The following is a 21667-nucleotide window of genomic DNA, read 5'->3' on the forward strand; positions in this document are numbered from 1 at the left end:
GATCACCTGGCCACTGCTGTGTCCCATTATCCGGAGACTGATCACCGGGCCGGTGCTGTGTCCCATTATCCGGAGACTGATCACCGGGCCAGTGCTGTGTCCCATTATCCGGAGACTAATCTTTGGGCTGGTGCTGTGTCCTATTATTCGAAGGCTGATGGAGACTGATCAACGGCTGGTGCTGTGTCCCGTTATTCGAAGGCTGACGGAGACTGATCACCGGCCAATGCTGTGTCCCGTTTTTCGAAGGCTGATGGAGACTGATCACCGGGCCGGTGCTGTGTCCCATTATTCAAAGGCTGACGGAGACTGATCACCGGCCGGTGCTGTGTCCCATTATCCAGAGGCCGATCACCGGGCCGGTGCTGTGTCCCATTATCCAGAGGCCGATCACCGGCCGGTGCTGTGTCCCATTATCCAGAGACTGATCACCGTGACGGCACAGTGTCCCATTATCCGGAGACTGATCACTGGGCTGGTGCTGTGTCCCATGATCCGGGGACTGATCACCGGGCCGTTGCTTTGTCCCATTATCCGGAGACTGATCACCGGGCCGGTGCTGTGTCCCATTATCTAGAGAATGATCACCGTGACGGCACAGTGTCCCATTATCCGGAGACCGATCACCGGACCGGTGCTGTGTCCCATTATCCAGAGGCCGATCACCAGGCCGGTGCTGTGTCCCATTATCCAGAGGCCGATTACCGGGCCGGTGCTGTGTCCCATTATCCAGAGACTGATCGCTGTGACGGCACAGTGTCCCATTACCTGGAGACTGAACACCGGGCTGGTGCTGTGTCCCATTATCCGGGGACTGATCACCGGGCCGGTGCTGTGTCCCATTATCCAGAGACTGATCACAGGGCCGGTGTTGTGTCCCATTACCTGGAGACTGATCACCCGGCCGGTGCTGTGTCCCATTATCCGGGGTCTGATTACCGGGCCGGTGCTGTGTCCCATTATCCGGGGACTGATCACCGGGCCAGTGCTGTGTCCCATTATCCAGAGACTGATCACCAGGCCGGTGCTGTGTCCCATTATCCGGAGACTGATCACCGGGCCGGTGCTGTGTCCCATTATCCGGGGTCTGATCACCGGGCCGGTGCTGTGTCTCATTATCCGGGGTCTGATCACCGGGCCGGTGCTGTGTCTCATTATGCGTAGACTGATCACCGGGCCGGTGCTGTCAAATCTGAAAGATGTCACCATTAATAATCGGGGAAGCAGGACGACAGATTGGGGTTTCGTAACTTACTTTGGAGTTTTAATAGATGAAAAGAATTTTCAGGAGATTGTGCAGAGACGCATCCAAAGTGCTGCAGGAGGAGGGCCGGGTCCCCGCAGAGCACAGCTATATATAGGAACAGGCTCTACTGTAAATCTCCCAGCCAACACCTGCCACCTCTGCAGCAACACCTCTCACTGCTCATCTGTAGTGTGCAGCGCCCCCTACAGGGCTGTCAGCGAATCACTGCACAGCCATAACATTATATATATATACTGCCCCCTACAGGGCTGTCAGGGAATCACTACACAGCCATAACATTATATATATATCCTGCCCCCTAAAGGTCTGTCAGCGGATCACTGCACATTCATAGTATATATATATACTGCCCTCTACAGGGCTGTCAGCTCCTCATTGCACATCCATAATATATATATATATATATATATATATATACACTGCCCCCTATAGGGCTGCCAGCCTCTGTTACTGCATAGTATGCTGCTCCTATATAGGACAGTTATGATGATGCAGGAAGGTCAGGGTGACATCTGGTTACAGGATGCTGACACTGCGCTGTTACATGTCACACACAAGTGTAAGGGACACAGCACACGCAGAGCTCATGTTTATCTGGAGGCTTTACATGGAGGCTGTTCACATATGGCACAACAAGTACTAGCATATCCTCCAGCAACTGCCCAGTGCAACAGTGTCTTATCCCCCTGCTGTCAGTATCATTAGAATTGTTTCCAGTTTCATATATCTATATATATATATATATATTGTATCCCATCATCCATCACATGTATACTGTACTACTCCCCATCATCCATCACATATGCACTACTCCCCCATTATAAATCACATATGTACTACTTTCCCATCATCCATCACATATATACTACTCCCCATCATCCATCACATGTATACTGTACTACTCTGTCATCATCCATCACATGTGTACTGTACTACTGCCCCATCATCCATCACGAGTACTGTACTACTCCCCCATCCTTCATCAGATGTGTACTGTACTACTCCCCATCATCCATCACATATGCACTACTCCCCCATTATAAATCACATATGTACTACTCCCCCATCATCAATCACATATATACTACTCCCCATCATCCATCACATGTATACTGGACTACTCTCTCATCATCCATCACATGTGTACTGTACTACTCCCCATCATCCATTACCAGTAGCGGTCTTTGGCACCAAGCACCCCAAGCAATCGCTTGGGGCCCCCAACATCCAGGGGGGCCCCCACGCCCCGCTCTTCTCAAGACCGCTTGACAGGACCGCTGCCGTGCTCGCTGCTGTGATCTGAACTGTAACTATGAGCACTCGTAATGAGCGCTCACAGTTACATGCAGCAGCAGCACTGACAGGGCGGGAGCCATTGGCTCCCTTCCTGTCAGTCACTCTTGTGGCCGCAGGAAGTGTTTTTCCTGCGGTCACAAGTGGCCGTTCTGTCCTTGTGGTGCCGGTGCTCCAGTGACATCACTGGAGCATCGGCGCCAGGACAAGGGGAGCGCGGCCTCTTGTGACCTCAGGGAAAACCCTTGCGGCCACAAGAGTGAAGAGAAGAGGAGACGCCCGGACCCACGTGAGTATAAGCGTTTGTTTTATTGTGTTATATACTATATGGGAGGGGGAGCACACAGGGGCCTGTGTAACTGGGGGAGCGCACAGCGGGGGTCTATATAAATGGGGGGAGCACACAGTGGGGCTATATAACGGGGAAGACACAGGGGGGCTATATATAACTGGGGGAGCACACAGGGGGGCTATAGACTACTGGGGCTTCACAGAGGGGTCTATATACTACTTGGGTCAGCACACAGGGGGTCTATATACTACTTGAGGCAGCAGAATGGGGTCTATATACAACTAAGGGAGCACACATGGGGGCCTATATCCAAGTGGGGGAGCACACAGGGGGGCTATATACTACTGGGGGAGCACACAGGGGGGCTATATACTACTGGGGTAGCACACATGGGGGTCTATATACTGCTGGGGTAGCACACAGGGGTCTATATACTTCTGGTGGGGCACACAGGGGGTCTATATACTACTGGGGGAACACACAGGGGTCTATATACTACTGGTGTGGCACACAGGGGGTCTATATACTACTGGGGAAACACACAGGAGTCTATATACTACTGGTGGGGCACACAGGGGGTCTATATACTGCTGAGGCAGCACCCAGGGGGTCTATATATATAACTGGGGGGGCACACAGGGGTCTATATACTACTGGGGCAGCACACAGGGGGTCTATATACTACTGGGGCAGCACACAGGGGGTCTATATACTACTGGAGGAGCACACAGAGGTCTATATACTACTGGTGGGGCACACAGGGGGTCTATATACTACTGGGGGAACACACAGAGGGTCTATATACTACTGGTGGGGCACACAGGGGGTCTATATACTACTGGGGCAGCACACAGGGGGTCTATATATAACTGGAAGCACACAGGCGGTCTATATATAACTGGGGGAGCACACAGGGAGTCTATATATAACTGGGGGCAGCACACAAGGGGTCTATATCCTGCTGGAGGAGCACACAGTGGTCTATATACTACTGGAGGAGCACACGGGGATCTATATAATACTGGTGGAGCACACAGGGGGTCTATATACTACTGGGGGAACCACACAGGGGGTTTATATACTACTGGAGGAGCACACAGGGGTCTATATCCAAGTGGGGAGTACACAGGAGGTCTATATCCAAGTGGGGGAGCACACAGGGGGTCTATATACTAGTGGGGGAGCACACTGGGGGTATATGTAACTGGGGGCAGCACATGGGGTATATACGACTGGGACAGCACACAGGGGGTCTATATACTTTTGGTGGAGCACACAGGGGGGCTATATATAACTAGGGGAACACACAGGCGTCTATACACTACTGGGGGAAGCACACAAGGGGTATACTACTGAGGGGAAGCACACAAGGGGTATATACTACTGGCGGCTGCGCACAAGGGGTATATACTACTGGGGGCAGCACACAGCAGTCTATTGTTGTGGAATGCGTGTCGAGGGAGGGGGCCCCAGACATAACCTCGCTTGGGGCCCCAGAAATGCCAAGACTGCCCCTGTCCATCACATATGTACTACTCCCCCATCATCCATAACATATATACTACTCCCCATCATCCATCACATGTATACTGTACTACTCTCCATCATCCATCACATGTGTACTGTACTACTGCGCCATCATCCATCACGTGTACTGTACTACTCCCCCATCCTTCATCACTGTACTGTACTACTCTCCATCATCCATCACATATGTACTACTCCCCCATCATCCATCACATATATACTACTCCCCATCATCCATCACATGTATACTGTACTACTGCCCCATCATCCATCACATGTGTACTGTACTACTCCCCCATCCTTCATCACATGTGTACTGTACTACTCTCCCATCATCCATCACATGTGTACTGTACTACTCTCCCATCAACCATCACGTGTACTGTACTACTCCCCCATCCTTCATCACATGTGTACTGTACTACTCTCCCATCATCCATCACATGTGTACTGTACTACTCTCCCATCAACCATCACGTGTACTGTACTACTCCCCCATCCTTCATCACTGTACTGTACTATACCCCATCATCCATCACATATGTACTACTCCCCCATTATAAATCACATATGTACTACTCCCCATCATCCATCACATATGTACTACTCCCCCATCATCCATCACATATGTACTACTCCCCATCATCCATCACATATACACTTCTCCTTATCATCTATCACATGTATACTGTACTACTGCCCCATCATCCATCACATGTATACTGTACTACTGCCCCATCATCCATCACATGTATACTGTACTACTGCCCCATCATCCATCACATGTGTACTGTACTACTCCCCCATCCTTCATCACATGTGTACTGTACTACTCTCCCATCATCCATCACATGTGTACTGTACTACTGCCCCATCATCCATCACATGTGTACTGTACTACTGCCCCATCATCCATCACATGTGTACTGTACTACTGCCCCATCCTTCATCACATGTGTACTGTACTACTGTCCCATCCTTCATCACATGTGTACTGTACTACTCTCCCATCATCCATCACATGTGTACTGTACTACTCTCCCATCATCCATCACATGTGTACTGTACTACTCTCCCATCAACCATCACGTGTACTGTACTACTCCCCCATCCTTCATCACTGTACTGTACTACACCCCATCATCCATCACATATGTACTACTCCCCCATTATAAATCACATATGTACTACTCCCCATCATCCATCACATATGTACTACTCCCCCATCATCCATCACATATGTACTACTCCCCATCATCCATCACATATACACTTCTCCTTATCATCTATCACATGTATACTGTACTACTGCCCCATCATCCATCACATGTATACTGTACTACTGCCCCATCATCCATCACATGTATACTGTACTACTGCCCCATCATCCATCACATGTGTACTGTACTACTCCCCCATCCTTCATCACATGTGTACTGTACTACTCTCCCATCATCCATCACATGTGTACTGTACTACTGCCCCATCATCCATCACATGTGTACTGTACTACTGCCCCATCATCCATCACATGTGTACTGTACTACTGCCCCATCCTTCATCACATGTGTACTGTACTACTGCCCCATCCTTCATCACATGTGTACTGTACTACTGTCCCATCCTTCATCACATGTGTACTGTACTACTCTCCCATCATCCATCACATGTGTACTGTACTACTCTCCCATCAACCATCACGTGTACTGTACTACTCCCCCATCCTTTATCACTGTACTGTACTACTCCCCATGTATCTTCCTCACCCCAGCGGGTCAGCCTCTCGGCCAGCGAGGTGTACACCTGACTCATGAGAAGGATGAGGATGAGATTCACCATTGAGCTGCTAATATTTGCGATATTTCCAGCCTAATAAAAAACAGAAACAAAAATAACTAATAAGGGTCATATATAATATTATACATATGGGCCCATATACAGTCCTATACATCACAGTGGGGCCATATATAATGTTATACATATGGGGCCATATACAGTCCTATACATAACAGTGGGGCCATATATAATCTTATACATATGGGGCCATATACAGTCCTATACATAACAGTGGGGCCATATATAATCTTATACATATGGGGCCATATACAGTCCTATACATAACAGTGGGGCCATATATAATCTTATACATATGGGGCCATATACAGTCCTATACATAACAGTGGGGCCATATATAATCTTATACATATGGGGCCATATACAGTCCTATACATAACAGTGGGGCCATATATAATCTTATACATATGGGGCCATATACAGTCCTATACATAACAGTGGGGCCATATATAATGTTATACATATGGGGCCATAAATAATCTTATACATATCAGTGGGGCCATATATAATGTTATACATATGGGACCATATACAGTCCTATACATAACAGTGGGGCCATATATAATATTATACATATGGAGCCATATACAGTCCTATACATAACAGTGGGGCCATATATAATGTTATACATATGGGGCCATATACAGTCCTATACATAACAGTGGGGCCATATATAATGTTATACATATGGGGCCATATACAGTCCTATACATAACAGTGGGGCCATATATAATCTTATACATATGGGGCCATATACAGTCCTATACATAACAGTGGGGCCATATATAATCTTATACATATGGGGCCATATACAGTCCTATACATAACAGTGGGGCCATATATAATCTTATACATATGGGGCCATATACAGTCCTATACATAACAGTGGGGCCATATATAATGTTATACATATGGGGCCATAAATAATCTTATACATATCAGTGGAGCCATATACAGTCCTATACATAACAGTGGGGCCATATATAATGTTATACATATGGGGCCATATACAGTCCTATACATAACAGTGGGGCCATATATAATCTTATACATATGGGGCCATATACAGTCCTATACATAACAGTGGGGCCATATATAATCTTATACATATGGGGCCATATACAGTCCTATACATAACAGTGGGGCCATATATAATCTTATACATATGGGGCCATATACAGTCCTATACATAACAGTGGGGCCATATATAATCTTATACATATGGGGCCATATACAGTCCTATACATAACAGTGGGGCCATATATAATCTTATACATATGGGGCCATATACAGTCCTATACATAACAGTGGGGCCATATATAATCTTATACATATGGGGCCATATACAGTCCTATACATAACAGTGGGGCCATATATAATCTTATACATATGGGGCCATATACAGTCCTATACATAACAGTGGGGCCATATATAATCTTATACATATGGGGCCATATACAGTCCTATACATAACAGTGGGGCCATATATAATCTTATACATATGGGGCCATATACAGTCCTATACATAACAGTGGGGCCATATATAATCTTATACATATGGGGCCATATACAGTCCTATACATATCAGTGGAGCCATATACAGTCCTATACATATCAATGAAGCCATAAACAATCCTATACATAATGGTGGGGCCATATATAATGCTATACATACCAATGGGTATATACAAGCCTATACATAAAAATGGGGCCATATGCAATCATATAAATGTAGTGGAATAACAGGTACACCCACCAAGATAAGTAAATTGATCCTCGCGTGAATACTGATATTAAAGAAAAGAACAAACAGATAAATATTTACAATAAATAAATCTCCAAATGAGGCAAAGCCATATAAAGAGCTACACGTCAGTCGGTATTGTAGTGTCTAGGAACCAACTGTCAAATATCAACAGATCTCAGTTCCACGATTCAAACTATCACAGAGAATCCTGACAACTCTCGGCTACAAACCAGTGCCCATGAAAAATGATAAATTATGCTCCTACCAAAACCACAATAGTCAGTCTGGACTAGGAGAGTATAAGACCATATAACCCATCAAACTGTCTCGCCCAACGCGTTTCAGTAACCAAGTGCGTTGCGTCATCAGGGGCCGTAGGGTCAAGGCCGACGCAGATTTCAGGAGCATATCTCTGCGCCGCTCTACCACTGTAAAACACTCACACATACACAGACCTGTGCCTTGCTAGACCTTAATTGGGGATTAATGTCCACTCGTATAACCTTATTGGGTGGGACATCATCCTAAAGGTCGCCACCGTAGGGGCACAGTGAGTACAGTTTGCGGCATTATTCATACCATGTCACATGATCTGTCAGCGCAATTTAAAGGACTATGAATTTGTGGATTTTGTGTGACATGACCTATTGACCTATATACATGACGGCCTTGACCCTAAGGCCCCTGATGACGTAAAGCACTTGGTTACTGAAACGCGTTGGGCGAGACAGTTTGATGGGTTATATGGTCTTATACTCTCCTAGTCCAGACTGACTATTGTGGTTTTGATAGGAGCATACTTTATCCTAGTGCATGGGCACTGGTTTATAGCCGAGAGTTGTCAGGATTCTCTGTGATAGTTTGAATCGTGGAACTGAGATATTTGACAGTTGATTCCTAGACACTACAATACCGACTGACGTGTAGCTCTTTATATGGCTTTGCCTCATTTGGAGATTTATTTATTGTAAATATTTATCTGTTTGTGTAAGAGATACTTTTTAATGCATACCTAATAAATTTGTATAATTTTACTATAAGCTCATCCTTCTTTTCTCTAATACCATATGTAATCATATAAGTACCAATAAAGCCAATGGGGCCATATACAGTACATTCTTATACATATCAATAGGGCCAGATATAACCCTATGCATAACAATTGATATATACAATCCTATACATACAAATGGGGCCATAGGCAATCATATAAGTATGGGCCCATATTTAATTCTATACATACCAATGGGAACATATGCAATCATAAAAGTACCAATGGGGGCATATACAGTCCTATACATACCAATGGGGCCATAAACAGTACAGTCCTATACATACCAACTGACCAATTCTATACATATCATACATTCCTATTAGTTGGAATATACTAATACTGTATCAGTTGGGTGATATCCAATTCTGCTCCAGTCATTGGGGCCATATGCAATACCACTGATGGTAATAGGATGTTAATATACAATCTCACTTGAGAAGCCATATACAATACCACTCATATCAGCGGGGCCATATACACTAATATTCATATCAGTGGGGACATATACACTAATATTCATATCAGTGGGGCCATATACACTAATATTCATATCAGCGGGGCCATATACACTAATATTCATATCAGTGGGGCCATATACAATAACACTCATATCAGCGGGGCCATATACACTAATATTCATATCAGTGGGGACATATACACTAATATTCATATCAGTGGGGCCATATACACTAATATTCATATCAGCGGGGCCATATACACTAATATTCATATCAGCGGGGCCATATACACTAATACATCAATAACACAGCACAATGGCACTAATGTTAAAGGAGAAGTTTTGTGATTTAAAAAAATTGTCAGCCAGCAGGGGGGTAACATAATAAAAGATCATAACTTAACTCTCCCCGGTTCACAGGCTCCGGGCCCCCACCAGAAGGTATTCTCCCCCAAATTCCGATGACGCCAAGACAGGAAAATGTTGAATCCGTCTGATGGACAGACCACTCAGTGACTGCAGGCGGGACACCACTGCAGGCCAATCAGTGACTGCAGTACTGTCCCGCCCCAGTCACTTACTGGCTGACTGGGTTGTAATGTTGTAAAAGAACACTGCAGAGACACCATCATGTGTCTCGACGTCAGTGAACTGGCCAGACCTTCCTCCGGGAAGGAACAACCAAGCCAAGGAATGTCTCCAATTAAGGAAACCACCTAAGCAAGGTATTCATCCACAGACAGCTGTTTCGGGGGTTTTGCCCCTCATCAGTGTGGAGTAATTTTCTGGCTAGTGGGAGCAATTACTAGTAAGTGCATGCAAAAGGACGCTGGTTGACCTGGAGACTGGCGGGGGTCCTAGAGCGGCAGTCCAGAGCTGGAGAGGCACGGGGGGAGGTGAGTACTGATGGTTTATTATGTCCGTCTCCCCCCCGCTTATGCAGTTTGAACATTTTTTTTTAAAATCACCAGACTTCTCCCTTTTTTGGTCTACACTGGAGATGAGCGAACCTGGCGCTTGCTCAGGTCCATCCAATCCCGAATGCTCAGCATTTCAGTACCGGTGGCTAAAGAAGCCCTAGTCTGGGAAAACGTGGATACAGCTATAGGCCATAGGCTGTATCCACCAGGACCCCTGAGGGCTGCATGCAACTTCTTCAGCCTCCTGAATTCAAAGGTCAAACATTCGGCTTTGAATGGACCTGACCGAGCTAAAGGTTTGCTCATCTCTAGTCTATACCCAATGAGCCATGCATCAGTGGGGCAGTATATAACACCCATGTGTGTAGAGCTGGTACTTAGGAGGGTCCCCAGGCCTTGTATCATACCTGTGTCATGAGGATGCTGTTCCCTGTATGATACATCATCATACTGACTATCCCCCGATACATGATGACCGACACCAAGAAGATCATAACTACACAGAGCTGTGAAGAGACGGAGAGGTTAGCCATGGCCCCCTATCTGTCTTACCAATGACATCACTGCTGGGGGATGATGTCAGATCATGCAGGGAAGAATCTCAGGGCTAATACAGTGCCAGATACCTATAGCTTAGGTTACTCACCATGATCACAATCACCATGGATCCGGTGAGGATCCTAGAGAGACGGTCCCTCTCTGGAAAATATGGCTCCTTGACTCCGGTGATCGGGTTCTGCTCCATCTGTGGAGCCATCGCAGCAAACTCTGGACGGGGACGCTCCTTGGAAAAGAGAGAAAAGAGGATGACATAAGGAGGGTCCAGATCCCCTGCCATGTATGCCTAAAGCTTCTAATGCCGTCACAGCAGTAAGCAGTAGTGTAACCGTACACGGATGAGACATCCAGCCGCGCGCCCAGCTACACAGACCAGTTCTTTACCTCATCTTCCTGGAAGTCCATACAGTCCCAGTGATGAGCCAGCGTAGCGTTCTTCCTCTTCCAGTACTCCAAGAAGGTGACGGCCCAGAAGGACATGAAGATGCTGAAGAACACAGTCCCAGGGTGGTCAAACAAGTAGCCCACCTGAAGAAGGCACAAACATATATAATACCGAACCTAAGGCCTCCTTTCACTGTTAGGAGGGGAGAAGACACGTACCTTGGCCATGGGGCAGATCTCGGAGATGTACCAGTTCTTACAGGTGTCACATAATGGACACATCAGATACTTCTTCTCACTCTCACAGATCTCCTGCCTGCAGAGCACAACATACAGTTCTCCATTACTCTCATCGCTGTGTCACTCGTGGGTCCGAGTGCTGTCAGTGCCCTGACACTCACGCTGCAGTGTTACTGCCCATAGTCAGGAGACCCGAGATGAAGACGCACGTCCCCACCACGGCAGCCGGGAGCAACCAGGCCGTGTAGAAGCCTGCAAGACAAGCAGAAGGAAAAAGGACACGTAACACCATCACTAGAGAAGACCGGAACAAGATGGAAGAAGATTCCAAAGCCTTGTCCACATAGAAATGTACAAACAATGGATGAACAAGCCCTGTAGTCCAGATCGAACCCCAGAAACCAAAGTATCTAAATAGATCCTTCAGAGAAGACCATAGACATGGTGGTGTCCTCCCTGATATGAGCCGTGTTCCTCAGCTGCACACGCTGCTACCATGTTCTTCAGTGTGTGATCAGGTGTGGCTGTACTTGTGGCGCCACCCAGTGTGCACTACATGACATTACAACAACGGGACAAATGAGTGATAATTAGGATGAGGATTAGATCAGCTTAATATAGGAGATGTACCCAGCCAGGCGAAGTATATAGCCACCTTCTCCCCAAAATACTCCCGAATGTGGTCCAAGGGTTGGTACTTATACCACTGGGACCAGCGCGACCAGTACTGGTAGAGGATCTGGCGCGGGTTCAGGCTTTCTGCGGCCACCTCGTACTCTGGAAGCTCATAAGGGCCCTGTACGGAGTAGAGAATCATGAGGAGAATCATAGATTTATTGCCAAAACCTTTTTTCTTTTAAATCAACTGGTTCCAGAACATACCAGAGATTTGTAATTTATCTCTGTTAAAAAATCTCAAGTGTTCATGTACTTATCAGCTGCTATATGTCCTGCAGGAAGTGGAGTACTCTCTCCAGTATGACACAGTGCTCTCTGCTGCCATCTCTGTCCATGTCAGGAACTGTCCAGAGCAGGAGAGGTTTTCTGGTTCAATGTTTTTATTAGGTTTTTTAAGAACAAATTACAAAAGAGAAAATCTATACGCACTGACTTTAGTGCCAACAGTATAGTTAACGTTTAGAAACAACAGGAATTACATTCAGTATATTATATAGATATAAAATTGTGGTAACATACATTCAGCATGGTAGAATGACATTAGGTGTAGCACCTCCTGAGAAAATTGGTGTAAAGTATACTGGTTTGTCAGTAAAGATAATATACAAGGTAAAGAGAGAAAAATAATATATTATAATATAGTGTACATTTCCTCAAAGCCCATATGTGAGCTGCTTATTGTGTGTGTACAGTATGATGATTCCATCCATAAATCCCATTTACGTAGAAAAGGTTGAGTTGAGCCAGCGCCATATGTTAAAACCTTTTTCAAAATGGAAAGATGAGTTTACTGCAGTTATATACTCATTTTCCGGAGGGAGGTTACAAGTTTTCAAGTATCTGGCTAACACTATTTTTGCATGTATGAATAGTAGACAAGCTAATGGTCTGATTGTGGGAGGAATAGAGTGGGTATCCAAGAAAAGAAGGATCATGTGGGGCCCCAGGGGCAGCTGCACCTGTAGTACTCTATTAATGATTGTAATACATGAGTCCCAATACAGTTTCACTATAGGGCACTGCCAAAGTACACAAGGGCGGCATTTTTGTAAAGGTTATTTAGTTGCTCATATGTAGCACGCAGGCCTTTTTTGTTAGAAAATAAGAATAAAAATACAGTTTTCTCCGCCCTTATTCCTGAAGGTCTCAGCTTTTGCAAAAAATGTCTTACTTCTAAAAATTTGTAGAAGTCTTCTTTTGGTATATTAAATTCATCCTGCAGACTTTGATAAGGGCGGAGAAGATCAGCCTCATAGAATTGTGCTGTGGTGGTTAGACCCTTAGCTTTCCATTCGGAAAGTGAAAGATTTGGTAAATTTGCTTCAATAAATGACAGAGGGATTACAGAGGGGTGGAGTTCAGTGTTGGAGTCTGAGGAAATGTGGTACTGTTTCCAAGCTTGGAGAGACGCTAGGACTAAAGGGTTAGAACAGGCAAAGCGTAGTCCCTTCCAGAAAGGGAGGAACATAACATGGTTAAGGCTGAGTGGGGCTACTTCATTAGATTCTATTTGTATCCATGGAGCGGAGGAGTTTGCTTGCCACCATTTTCTAATTCCCGCTACCATAGAGGCAATATAATAACTTTTTATTTCGGGGACACCCAGCCCTCCAACTCCTCTATGTTTGAACAAAATTTTTGTGGCAACTCTTGATCTCTTATTTGCCCAAACAAAGGAATTAATAATTTTTGGGGCTTTAGTAAAAAAAGCGGGCAGGTAGAGCTATTGGGACAGTACGAAACACATATAGGAATCGGGACAATAGAAACATTTTACAGGAGGCCACCCTACCAATCCAGGAAATTTCGTATTTAGACAGTATCTGGGCTTCTTCAGTCACCTTTTTTTAACAAAGGAGAGGTTTTCTATGGGGATTTGCTGCTGCTCTGGACAGTTCCTGACATGGACAGAGGTGGCAGCAGAGAGCACTGTGTCAGACTGGAGATAATACACTACTTTCTGGAGAGCTTACAGCAGCTGATAAGTACTGGAAGACTGGATATTTTTTAATTGAATTAAATTGTAAGTCTCTATAGTAATAGACAGTAAACAAACTGTATAAGTTAATGGGGAGGCTATCTCTCCATTACTTGCAGCTAAACCACCTAATATATGGCAGTAAGAAGTACAGGACAGATAGGAGGGAGTGTGGCTGCTGGGTCAGACTACACAGGGTTTATTTGTAGTCTGTTGCTATGGAGACACATAGCTCTGCACAGGAGCTGTGAACACAAAGTAATAGACTATTTGATAGGACACTAGGTAGCAGCAGGAGATATGGGAGTTGGCGGCCATATTGGAAAAACACAGAATTTACCCACAATTCTTCATTCTTGGTTGTTCCTGGCTGCTTACCTCATGAAGGGGAAATGCTGCTGTGTATATCCCTTCCTTTACCATCCGCTCCACACCAACCTCTGCGTGCTTACGCTTTCCATAGAGAGTACGTGAGAGGATCTCATAGAGCTGCACCAGAACAAGAGGGGGAGGGTTACCAGAGGGATCAGCAGCGAGTGACACCTGCACTGCTACAGATCTACTTACAATGCGACTCCTCTGTGTGTTACTGAAGTACGTGGATGGACACTCACTGCCTAGAAACCTGAGAGGCAGAAGAATGATTAACAGTCCGCAGAATACACAGAAAACATACAGGATGGAACTCAGGATCAGTACAGGATCAGTAATGTGATGTATGTACACAGTGACCTTACCAGCAGAATAGTGAGTGCAGCTCTGGGGTATAATACAAGATGTAAAGCCCCTATTACACAGGGCGAGTGAGAGGAGTAAACAAACGTCAGCTATTACCCGCGGCAACAGCAATCGGGTGAGAGCCGGGGGGGGGGCTGCCTAGGTGACTGTTGGATCGTCCGGGCAGCCCATAGCATATAGCAGCGATCTGCTGCCTCCTGTTCCACGGAGTGACGGCAGCAGATCGCTGCTATATGAGTCGTTTGTCTTTTAACGTGTTGAAAGACAAGTGTCTATAACGACCAGCCGACACCTTTTATGTTCTATTGTGTTCTATTGCACAGGACGATTATTGGACGTAATGGCCAATATCGGCTGAATACAGCCAATAATCATTCGTGTAATAGGATCAGTACGGGATCAGTAATGTAATGTATGTACACATTGACCCCACCAGCAGAATAGTGAGTGCAGCTCTGGAATATAAGGGTACGTGCACACTACGGAATTGCGATGGAAAACCCGTCGCGGATTCAGCAGCTCACACCCACTTGCGGACTGGCGATTCCATTGCCATTCTGTAGTGTGCACATACCCTAATAGAGGATGTGACTCAGGATCAGTACAGGATCAGTGATGATATATCTGTAGATGTGGTCTTTATACTCTCTATTATAATAGTTTATACTGGAGATGAGGATTGCAGCACATTTTTTGTGAATATTCATGGGACACTAAGGGTATGCCCCTGCGATGCAATGTAAAGTGGTCAGTAAGTATACAGCTGGTGTAAAATCACTGTGCCCTCCAAATAACTCAACACGCAACACGCAAGGGGATAAGCATGTGAGGGGATTCTCTCCGTATATACATGTATACGGTATATACTGCAGATAGATTAGCCTTTGAGGTTCTCTCTCTCTCTGTATATACATGTCTATATACTGCAGATAGATTAGCCTTTGAGGTTCTCTCTTACTGTATATACATGTATACGGTATATACTGCAGATAGATTAGCCTTTGAGGTTCTCTCTCACTGTATATACATGTCTATATACTGCAGATAGATTAGTCTTTGAGGTTCTCTCTCACTGTATATACATGTATACGGTATATACTGCAGATAGATTAGTCTTTGAGGTTCTTTTTTCCCTGTATATACATGTATACGGTATATACTGCAGATAGATTAGTCTTTGAGGTTCTCTCTTTCTGTATGTACATGTATACGGTATATACTGCAGATAGATTAGTCTTTGAGGTTCTCTCTCTCTCTGTATATACATGTATACGGTATATACTGCAGATAGATAAGCCTTTGAGGTTCTCTCTTTCTGTATGTACATGTATACGGTATATACTGCAGATAGATTAGTCTTTGAGGTTCTTTTTTCCCTGTATATACATGTATACGGTATATACTGCAGATAGATTAGTCTTTGAGGTTCTTTTTTCCCTGTATATACATGTATACGGTATATACTGCAGATAGATTAGTCTTTGAGGTTCTCTCTCACTGTATATACATGTCTATATACTGCAGATAGATTAGTCTTTAAGGTTCTCTCTCTCTCTGTATATACATGTATACGGTATATACTGCAGATAGATTAGTCTTTGAGGTTCTCTCTCTCTGTATATACATGTGTATATATAGTGCAGATAGATTAGTCTTTGAGGTTCTCTCTCTCTCTCTCTGTATATACATGTATACAGTATATACTGCAGATAGATTAGTCTTTGAGGTTCTCTCACTGTATATACATGTATACGGTATATACTGCAGATAGATTCGTCTTTGAGGTTCTTTCTCTCTCTGTATATACATGTATACGGTATATACTGCAGATAGATTAGCCTTTGAGGTTCTCTATTTCTGTATGTACATGTATACGGTATATACTGCAGATAGATTAGTCTTTGAGGTTCTCTCTCTCTCTCTGTATATACATGTATACGGTATATACTGCAGATAGATTAGTCTTTGAGGTTCTCTCTCTGTATATACATGTATATATATATAGTGCAGATAGATTAGTCTTTGAGGTTCTCTCTCTCTGTATATACATGTATACAGTATATACTGCAGATAGATTAGTCTTTGAGGTTCTCTCTCTGTATATACATGTATATATATATAGTGCAGATAGATTAGTCTTTGAGGTTCTCTCTCTCTGTATATACATGTATACAGTATATACTGCAGATAGATTAGTCTTTGAGGTTCTCGCTCTCTGTATTTACATGTATACGGTATATACTGCAGATAGATTCGTCTTTGAGGTTCTCTCTCTGTATATACATGTATATATATATATATATAGTGCAGATAGATTAGTCATTGAGGTTCTCTCTCTCTGTATATACATGTATACAGTATATACTGCAGATAGATTAGTCTTTGAGGTTCTCTCTCTCTGTATATACATGTATACGGTATATACTGCAGATAGATTAGTCTTTGAGGTTCTCTCTCTCTGTATATACATGTATATATATAGTGCAGATAGATTAGTCTTTGAGGTTCTCTCTCTCTGTATATACATGTGTATATATAGTGCAGATAGATTAGTCTTTGAGGTTCTCTCTCTCTCTGTATATACATGTATACGGTATATACTGCAGATAAATTAGTCTTTGAGGTTCTCTCTCTCTCTCTCTGTATATACATGTATACAGTATATACTGCAGATAGATTCGTCTTTGAGGTTCTCTCTCTCTCTCTCTCTCTGTATATACATGTATACAGTATATACTGCAGATAGATTAGTCTTTTAAGTTCTCGCTCTCTGTATTTACATGAATACGGTATATACTGCAGATAGATTCATCTTTGAGGTTCTTTCTCTCTCTGTGTATAGATGTATATATATACTACAGATAGATTAGCCTTTGAGGTTCTCTCTGTATATACATATATAAACATGTACATTGGCCTCTGGGTCCGCACTCACTTCTGCAGCTTGGACTTGCGGAAGGCGCAGGTGTAGTAGTCCAGCGGTTTATTGGGGACGTGCTGGTACATGGGGTTGGGGAGCAGCAGCCTCTGCAGGAATCTGTCCGATGCGTTGCTGTCTGGATTGGGCTGTGCCTGATGGAGAAGACAAGACATGGCTGGATCTGTGACCCTGCTCAGGAGCCATGATGGTCCCCCCTCCCCATGGAGATGAAAGGGACAGCAGAGGTCTCCCACCCTGATGGATAATGAATGTTACTGCTGACTATATAGGGGTCACATATCAAAACAAAACAAGAGTTGTAGACGTTTTCTATCCTTGTATATAGGGTAATACCAGCTCATTATATACACAGCCCTCAGCTTTCACCTAGTGGTGAAAATCCAGGATTTTTTAAAGGGGTAGTTCAGCCAAAAAAATTTCTTTCAAATCAGCTGGTGCTGGAGATTTGTAATTTACTTCTATTCAAAATCTCCAATCTTTCAGTATGTATCAGCTGCTGTATGTCCTGCAGGAAGTAGTGTATTCTCTCCAGTCTGGTGAGCAGGAGAGGTTTTCTATGGGGCTTTGCTGCTGCTCTGGACAGTTCCTGACATGGACAGAAGTGGCAGCAGAGAGCAGTGTGTCAGACTGGAGAGAATACACCACTTCTTGCAGGACATACAGCAGCTGATAAGTATGGAAATTACAAATCTCTGGTAGTTTCTGGTACCAGTTGATTTGAAAGATTTTTTTTCTGCAAACAACCCCTTTAAGTTACATCTGTGACACTTTATTGCCATTGTCTCTACCAGGATCACTGGCAGGGCAACCACTTTGGGGCCCCTCAGCTGACAGGCCCACCTGCAGAGTAGTAAAGTACAGCTCCCGAGGTAGAGACGAGTATATACAGACCTGGAGGGGCGCCCTCATGCTCAGCTCCTCAGCGTAATACACCAGGACGTCCCAGGGGGCGCTAAGTTTCAGGTAGTGCAGAGATCTTCGCTCGCTGAGAGTCTGCTCCTGTGGGAGACATGGACATTGTTATAATATCCATCATCCATATTGCCAGGCATTATAACAGAAGGGATCTGTTACTATATATCACATATAGCTGATCTATTACTGGATATATCACATATATAGTGAGGATAGTAAGTGTCTGATCTTCACCTGTGAGAGACAGAATCTATAGAACATTCCAGATAATCACATTGTAGGATTTATACACAATTATTTACCATTTTATTCCATGATATAAGGATTTGGTCACCGACCAACCAGCAGGAATTCTGCCGCATACAGAGCTGTTATTTCTCTATAAGAAGCTCCTCCTCCTTCGCCCTCATTACCTGGATGACCTGCACCCGTGTCATCCCGTTACCTGTATAATAATCACCTGTCCTCACACTCATCACACTCCAACCTCTCCACCATGGACAAGACCAAAGAGTTGTCTAAGGACACCAGGGACAACACTGTAGACCTGCACAGGGCTGGGATGGGCTACAGGACAATAGGCAGCAGCTTGGGGAGAAGGAAAGAACTATTGGTGCAATTATTAGGAGATAGAAGAAACACAAGATGACTATCACCTTCCTAGGTTTGGGTCTCCATGCAAGATCTCACCTCGTGGGGTAAGGAGGATTCTGATAAAGGTCAGGAGTCAGCCCAGAACTACAGGGAAAGACCTTGTCACTGACCTGAAGAGAGCTGGGACCACAGTCTCATAGATTACTGTCAGTAACTCACTACAGTGCCATGGATTATAATCCTGCAGGACACACAGGGTCCCTCTGCCCACACCAGCACATGTCTAGGCCCATGTCACGTCACCAATGACCATCTGGATGATGGAGAGGAGACATGGAAGAAGGTCATGTGATCAGATGAGACTAAAATACAACTTTCTGGTATCAACTCCACTCGCCCTGTTTGATAGATGAAGAAGGATGAGAACAACCCGAAAAACAGAGTCCTCACTGTGAAGCATGGGGAGGGGGGGGGGATCATACGATGGGGGCTTTACTGCAAGGGGGACAGGACGACTGCAGTGTATAGGAGGGAGGATGGATGAGGCCAGATATGGTGAGATTTTGGTTACCACTCGTAGGGTCTCACCTTCTCACACAGGACTCCGGCCTTGAGCAGGTTGCGGTGGAAGCGTCTTCGGTAATTCTCATAAGCAGCTTTACCCCGCACTTTGCCTCCATGTCCCCGCTGCTCAGACCCCTTGGAGGAGCTCTGTATCTTCTGCTTCTTGGATGGAATCTTCTCCTCCCAAACCAGGACAAAGTCTACAAAAAGACAAGAGTGTCTCAGTACAATGTCCGTAATAATGATGGCATACACAGTAAAACTTCTCTAGGTAATCCTCAGTATCTGCTGTTATTCTGCATGTATATACATGTATATACATACATGTATATATGTACACAGTACCACTTCTCCTGTCCTGTATGCTGGGTGTAATCCTCAGTATATATATATACACACAGTGCACAGTACCACTTCTCCTGTCCTGTATGCTGGGTGTAATCCTCAGTATATATATACAGTGCACAGTAAGTACCACTTCTCCTATCCTGTATGCTAGGTGTAATCCTCAGTATATATATACAGTGCACAGTACCACTTCTCCTGTCCTGTATGCTGGGTGTAATCCTCAGTATATATATACAGTGCACAGTAAGTACCACTTCTCCTATCCTGTATGCTAGGTGTAATCCTCAGTATATATATACAGTGCACAGTACCACTTCTCCTGTCCTGTATGCTTGGTGTAATCCTCAGTATATATACACAGTGCACAGTACCACTTCTCCTGTCCTGTATGCTGGGTGTAATCCTCAGTATATATATACAGTGCACAGTACCACTTCTCCTGTCCTGTATGCTGGGTGTAATCCTCAGTATATATATACAGTGCACAGTACCACTTCTCCTGTCCTGTATGCTAGGTGTAATCCTCAGTATATATATATATACACAGTGCACAGTACCACTTCTCCTGTCCTGTATGCTGGGTGTAATCCTCAGTATATATGGGCAGTGCACAGTACCACTTCTCCTGTCCTGTATGCTAGGTGTAATCCTCAGTATATATATATACAGTGCACAGTACCACTTCTCCTGTCCTGTATGCTAGGTGTAATCCTCAGTATATATATACAGTGCACAGTACCACTTCTCCTGTCCTGTATGCTGGGTGTAATCCTCAGTATATATACACAGTGCACAGTACCACTTATCCTGTCCTGTATGCTGGGTGTAATCCTCAGTATATATATATATATACAGTGCACAGTACCACTTCTCCTGTCCTGTATGCTGGGTGTAATCCTCAGTGTATATATATATATATATATATATATATATATATATACAGTGCACAGTACCACTTCTCCTGTCCTGTATGCTGGGTGTAATCCTCAGTATATATATACAGTGCACAGTACCACTTCTCCTGTCCTGTATGCTGGGTGTAATCCTCAGTATATATGGGCAGTGCACAGTACCACTTCTCCTGTCCTGTATGCTAGGTGTAATCCTCAGTATATATATATATATATATATATATATATATATATATACAGTGCACAGCACCACTTCTCATGTCCTGTATGCTGGGTGTAATCCTCAGTATATATACACAGTGCACAGTACCACTTCTCCTGTCCTGTATGCTGGGTGTAATCCTCAGTATATATATATACAGTGCACAGCACCACTTCTCCTGTCCTGTATGCTAGGTGTAATCCTC

The 21667-nt window shown here is 44.4% G+C and overlaps 1 protein-coding gene and 1 long non-coding RNA gene across 4 annotated transcripts in view; one reads left to right on the forward strand and one right to left on the reverse strand.

The window, feature by feature from the left end:
• LOC138770140 (uncharacterized) overlaps nt 1-21667 on the forward strand; it is a 181352-nt gene that overhangs the window by 146112 nt on the left and 13573 nt on the right. The window lies entirely within an intron of this gene.
• The window catches only part of ANO7 (anoctamin 7), a 41839-nt gene that overhangs the window by 16165 nt on the left and 4007 nt on the right, over nt 1-21667 (reverse strand). The window contains exons 4-15 of the mRNA XM_069949077.1: nt 20026-20201; nt 18820-18927; nt 17923-18059; nt 14817-14874; nt 14628-14738; nt 12224-12389; nt 11755-11845; nt 11573-11669; nt 11354-11497; nt 11058-11195; nt 10819-10917; nt 6146-6248 (exon numbers count right to left, since the gene is read on the reverse strand). Of these exons, the coding sequence (XP_069805178.1) occupies nt 6146-6248; nt 10819-10917; nt 11058-11195; nt 11354-11497; nt 11573-11669; nt 11755-11845; nt 12224-12389; nt 14628-14738; nt 14817-14874; nt 17923-18059; nt 18820-18927; nt 20026-20201 (1428 nt within the window). The remainder of the gene's footprint in view (nt 1-6145; nt 6249-10818; nt 10918-11057; nt 11196-11353; nt 11498-11572; nt 11670-11754; nt 11846-12223; nt 12390-14627; nt 14739-14816; nt 14875-17922; nt 18060-18819; nt 18928-20025; nt 20202-21667) is intronic.

Source organism: Dendropsophus ebraccatus, chromosome 12 (genome assembly GCF_027789765.1).
Source record: "Dendropsophus ebraccatus isolate aDenEbr1 chromosome 12, aDenEbr1.pat, whole genome shotgun sequence".
In the NCBI taxonomy this organism is placed as follows: Eukaryota; Metazoa; Chordata; class Amphibia; order Anura; family Hylidae; genus Dendropsophus; species Dendropsophus ebraccatus.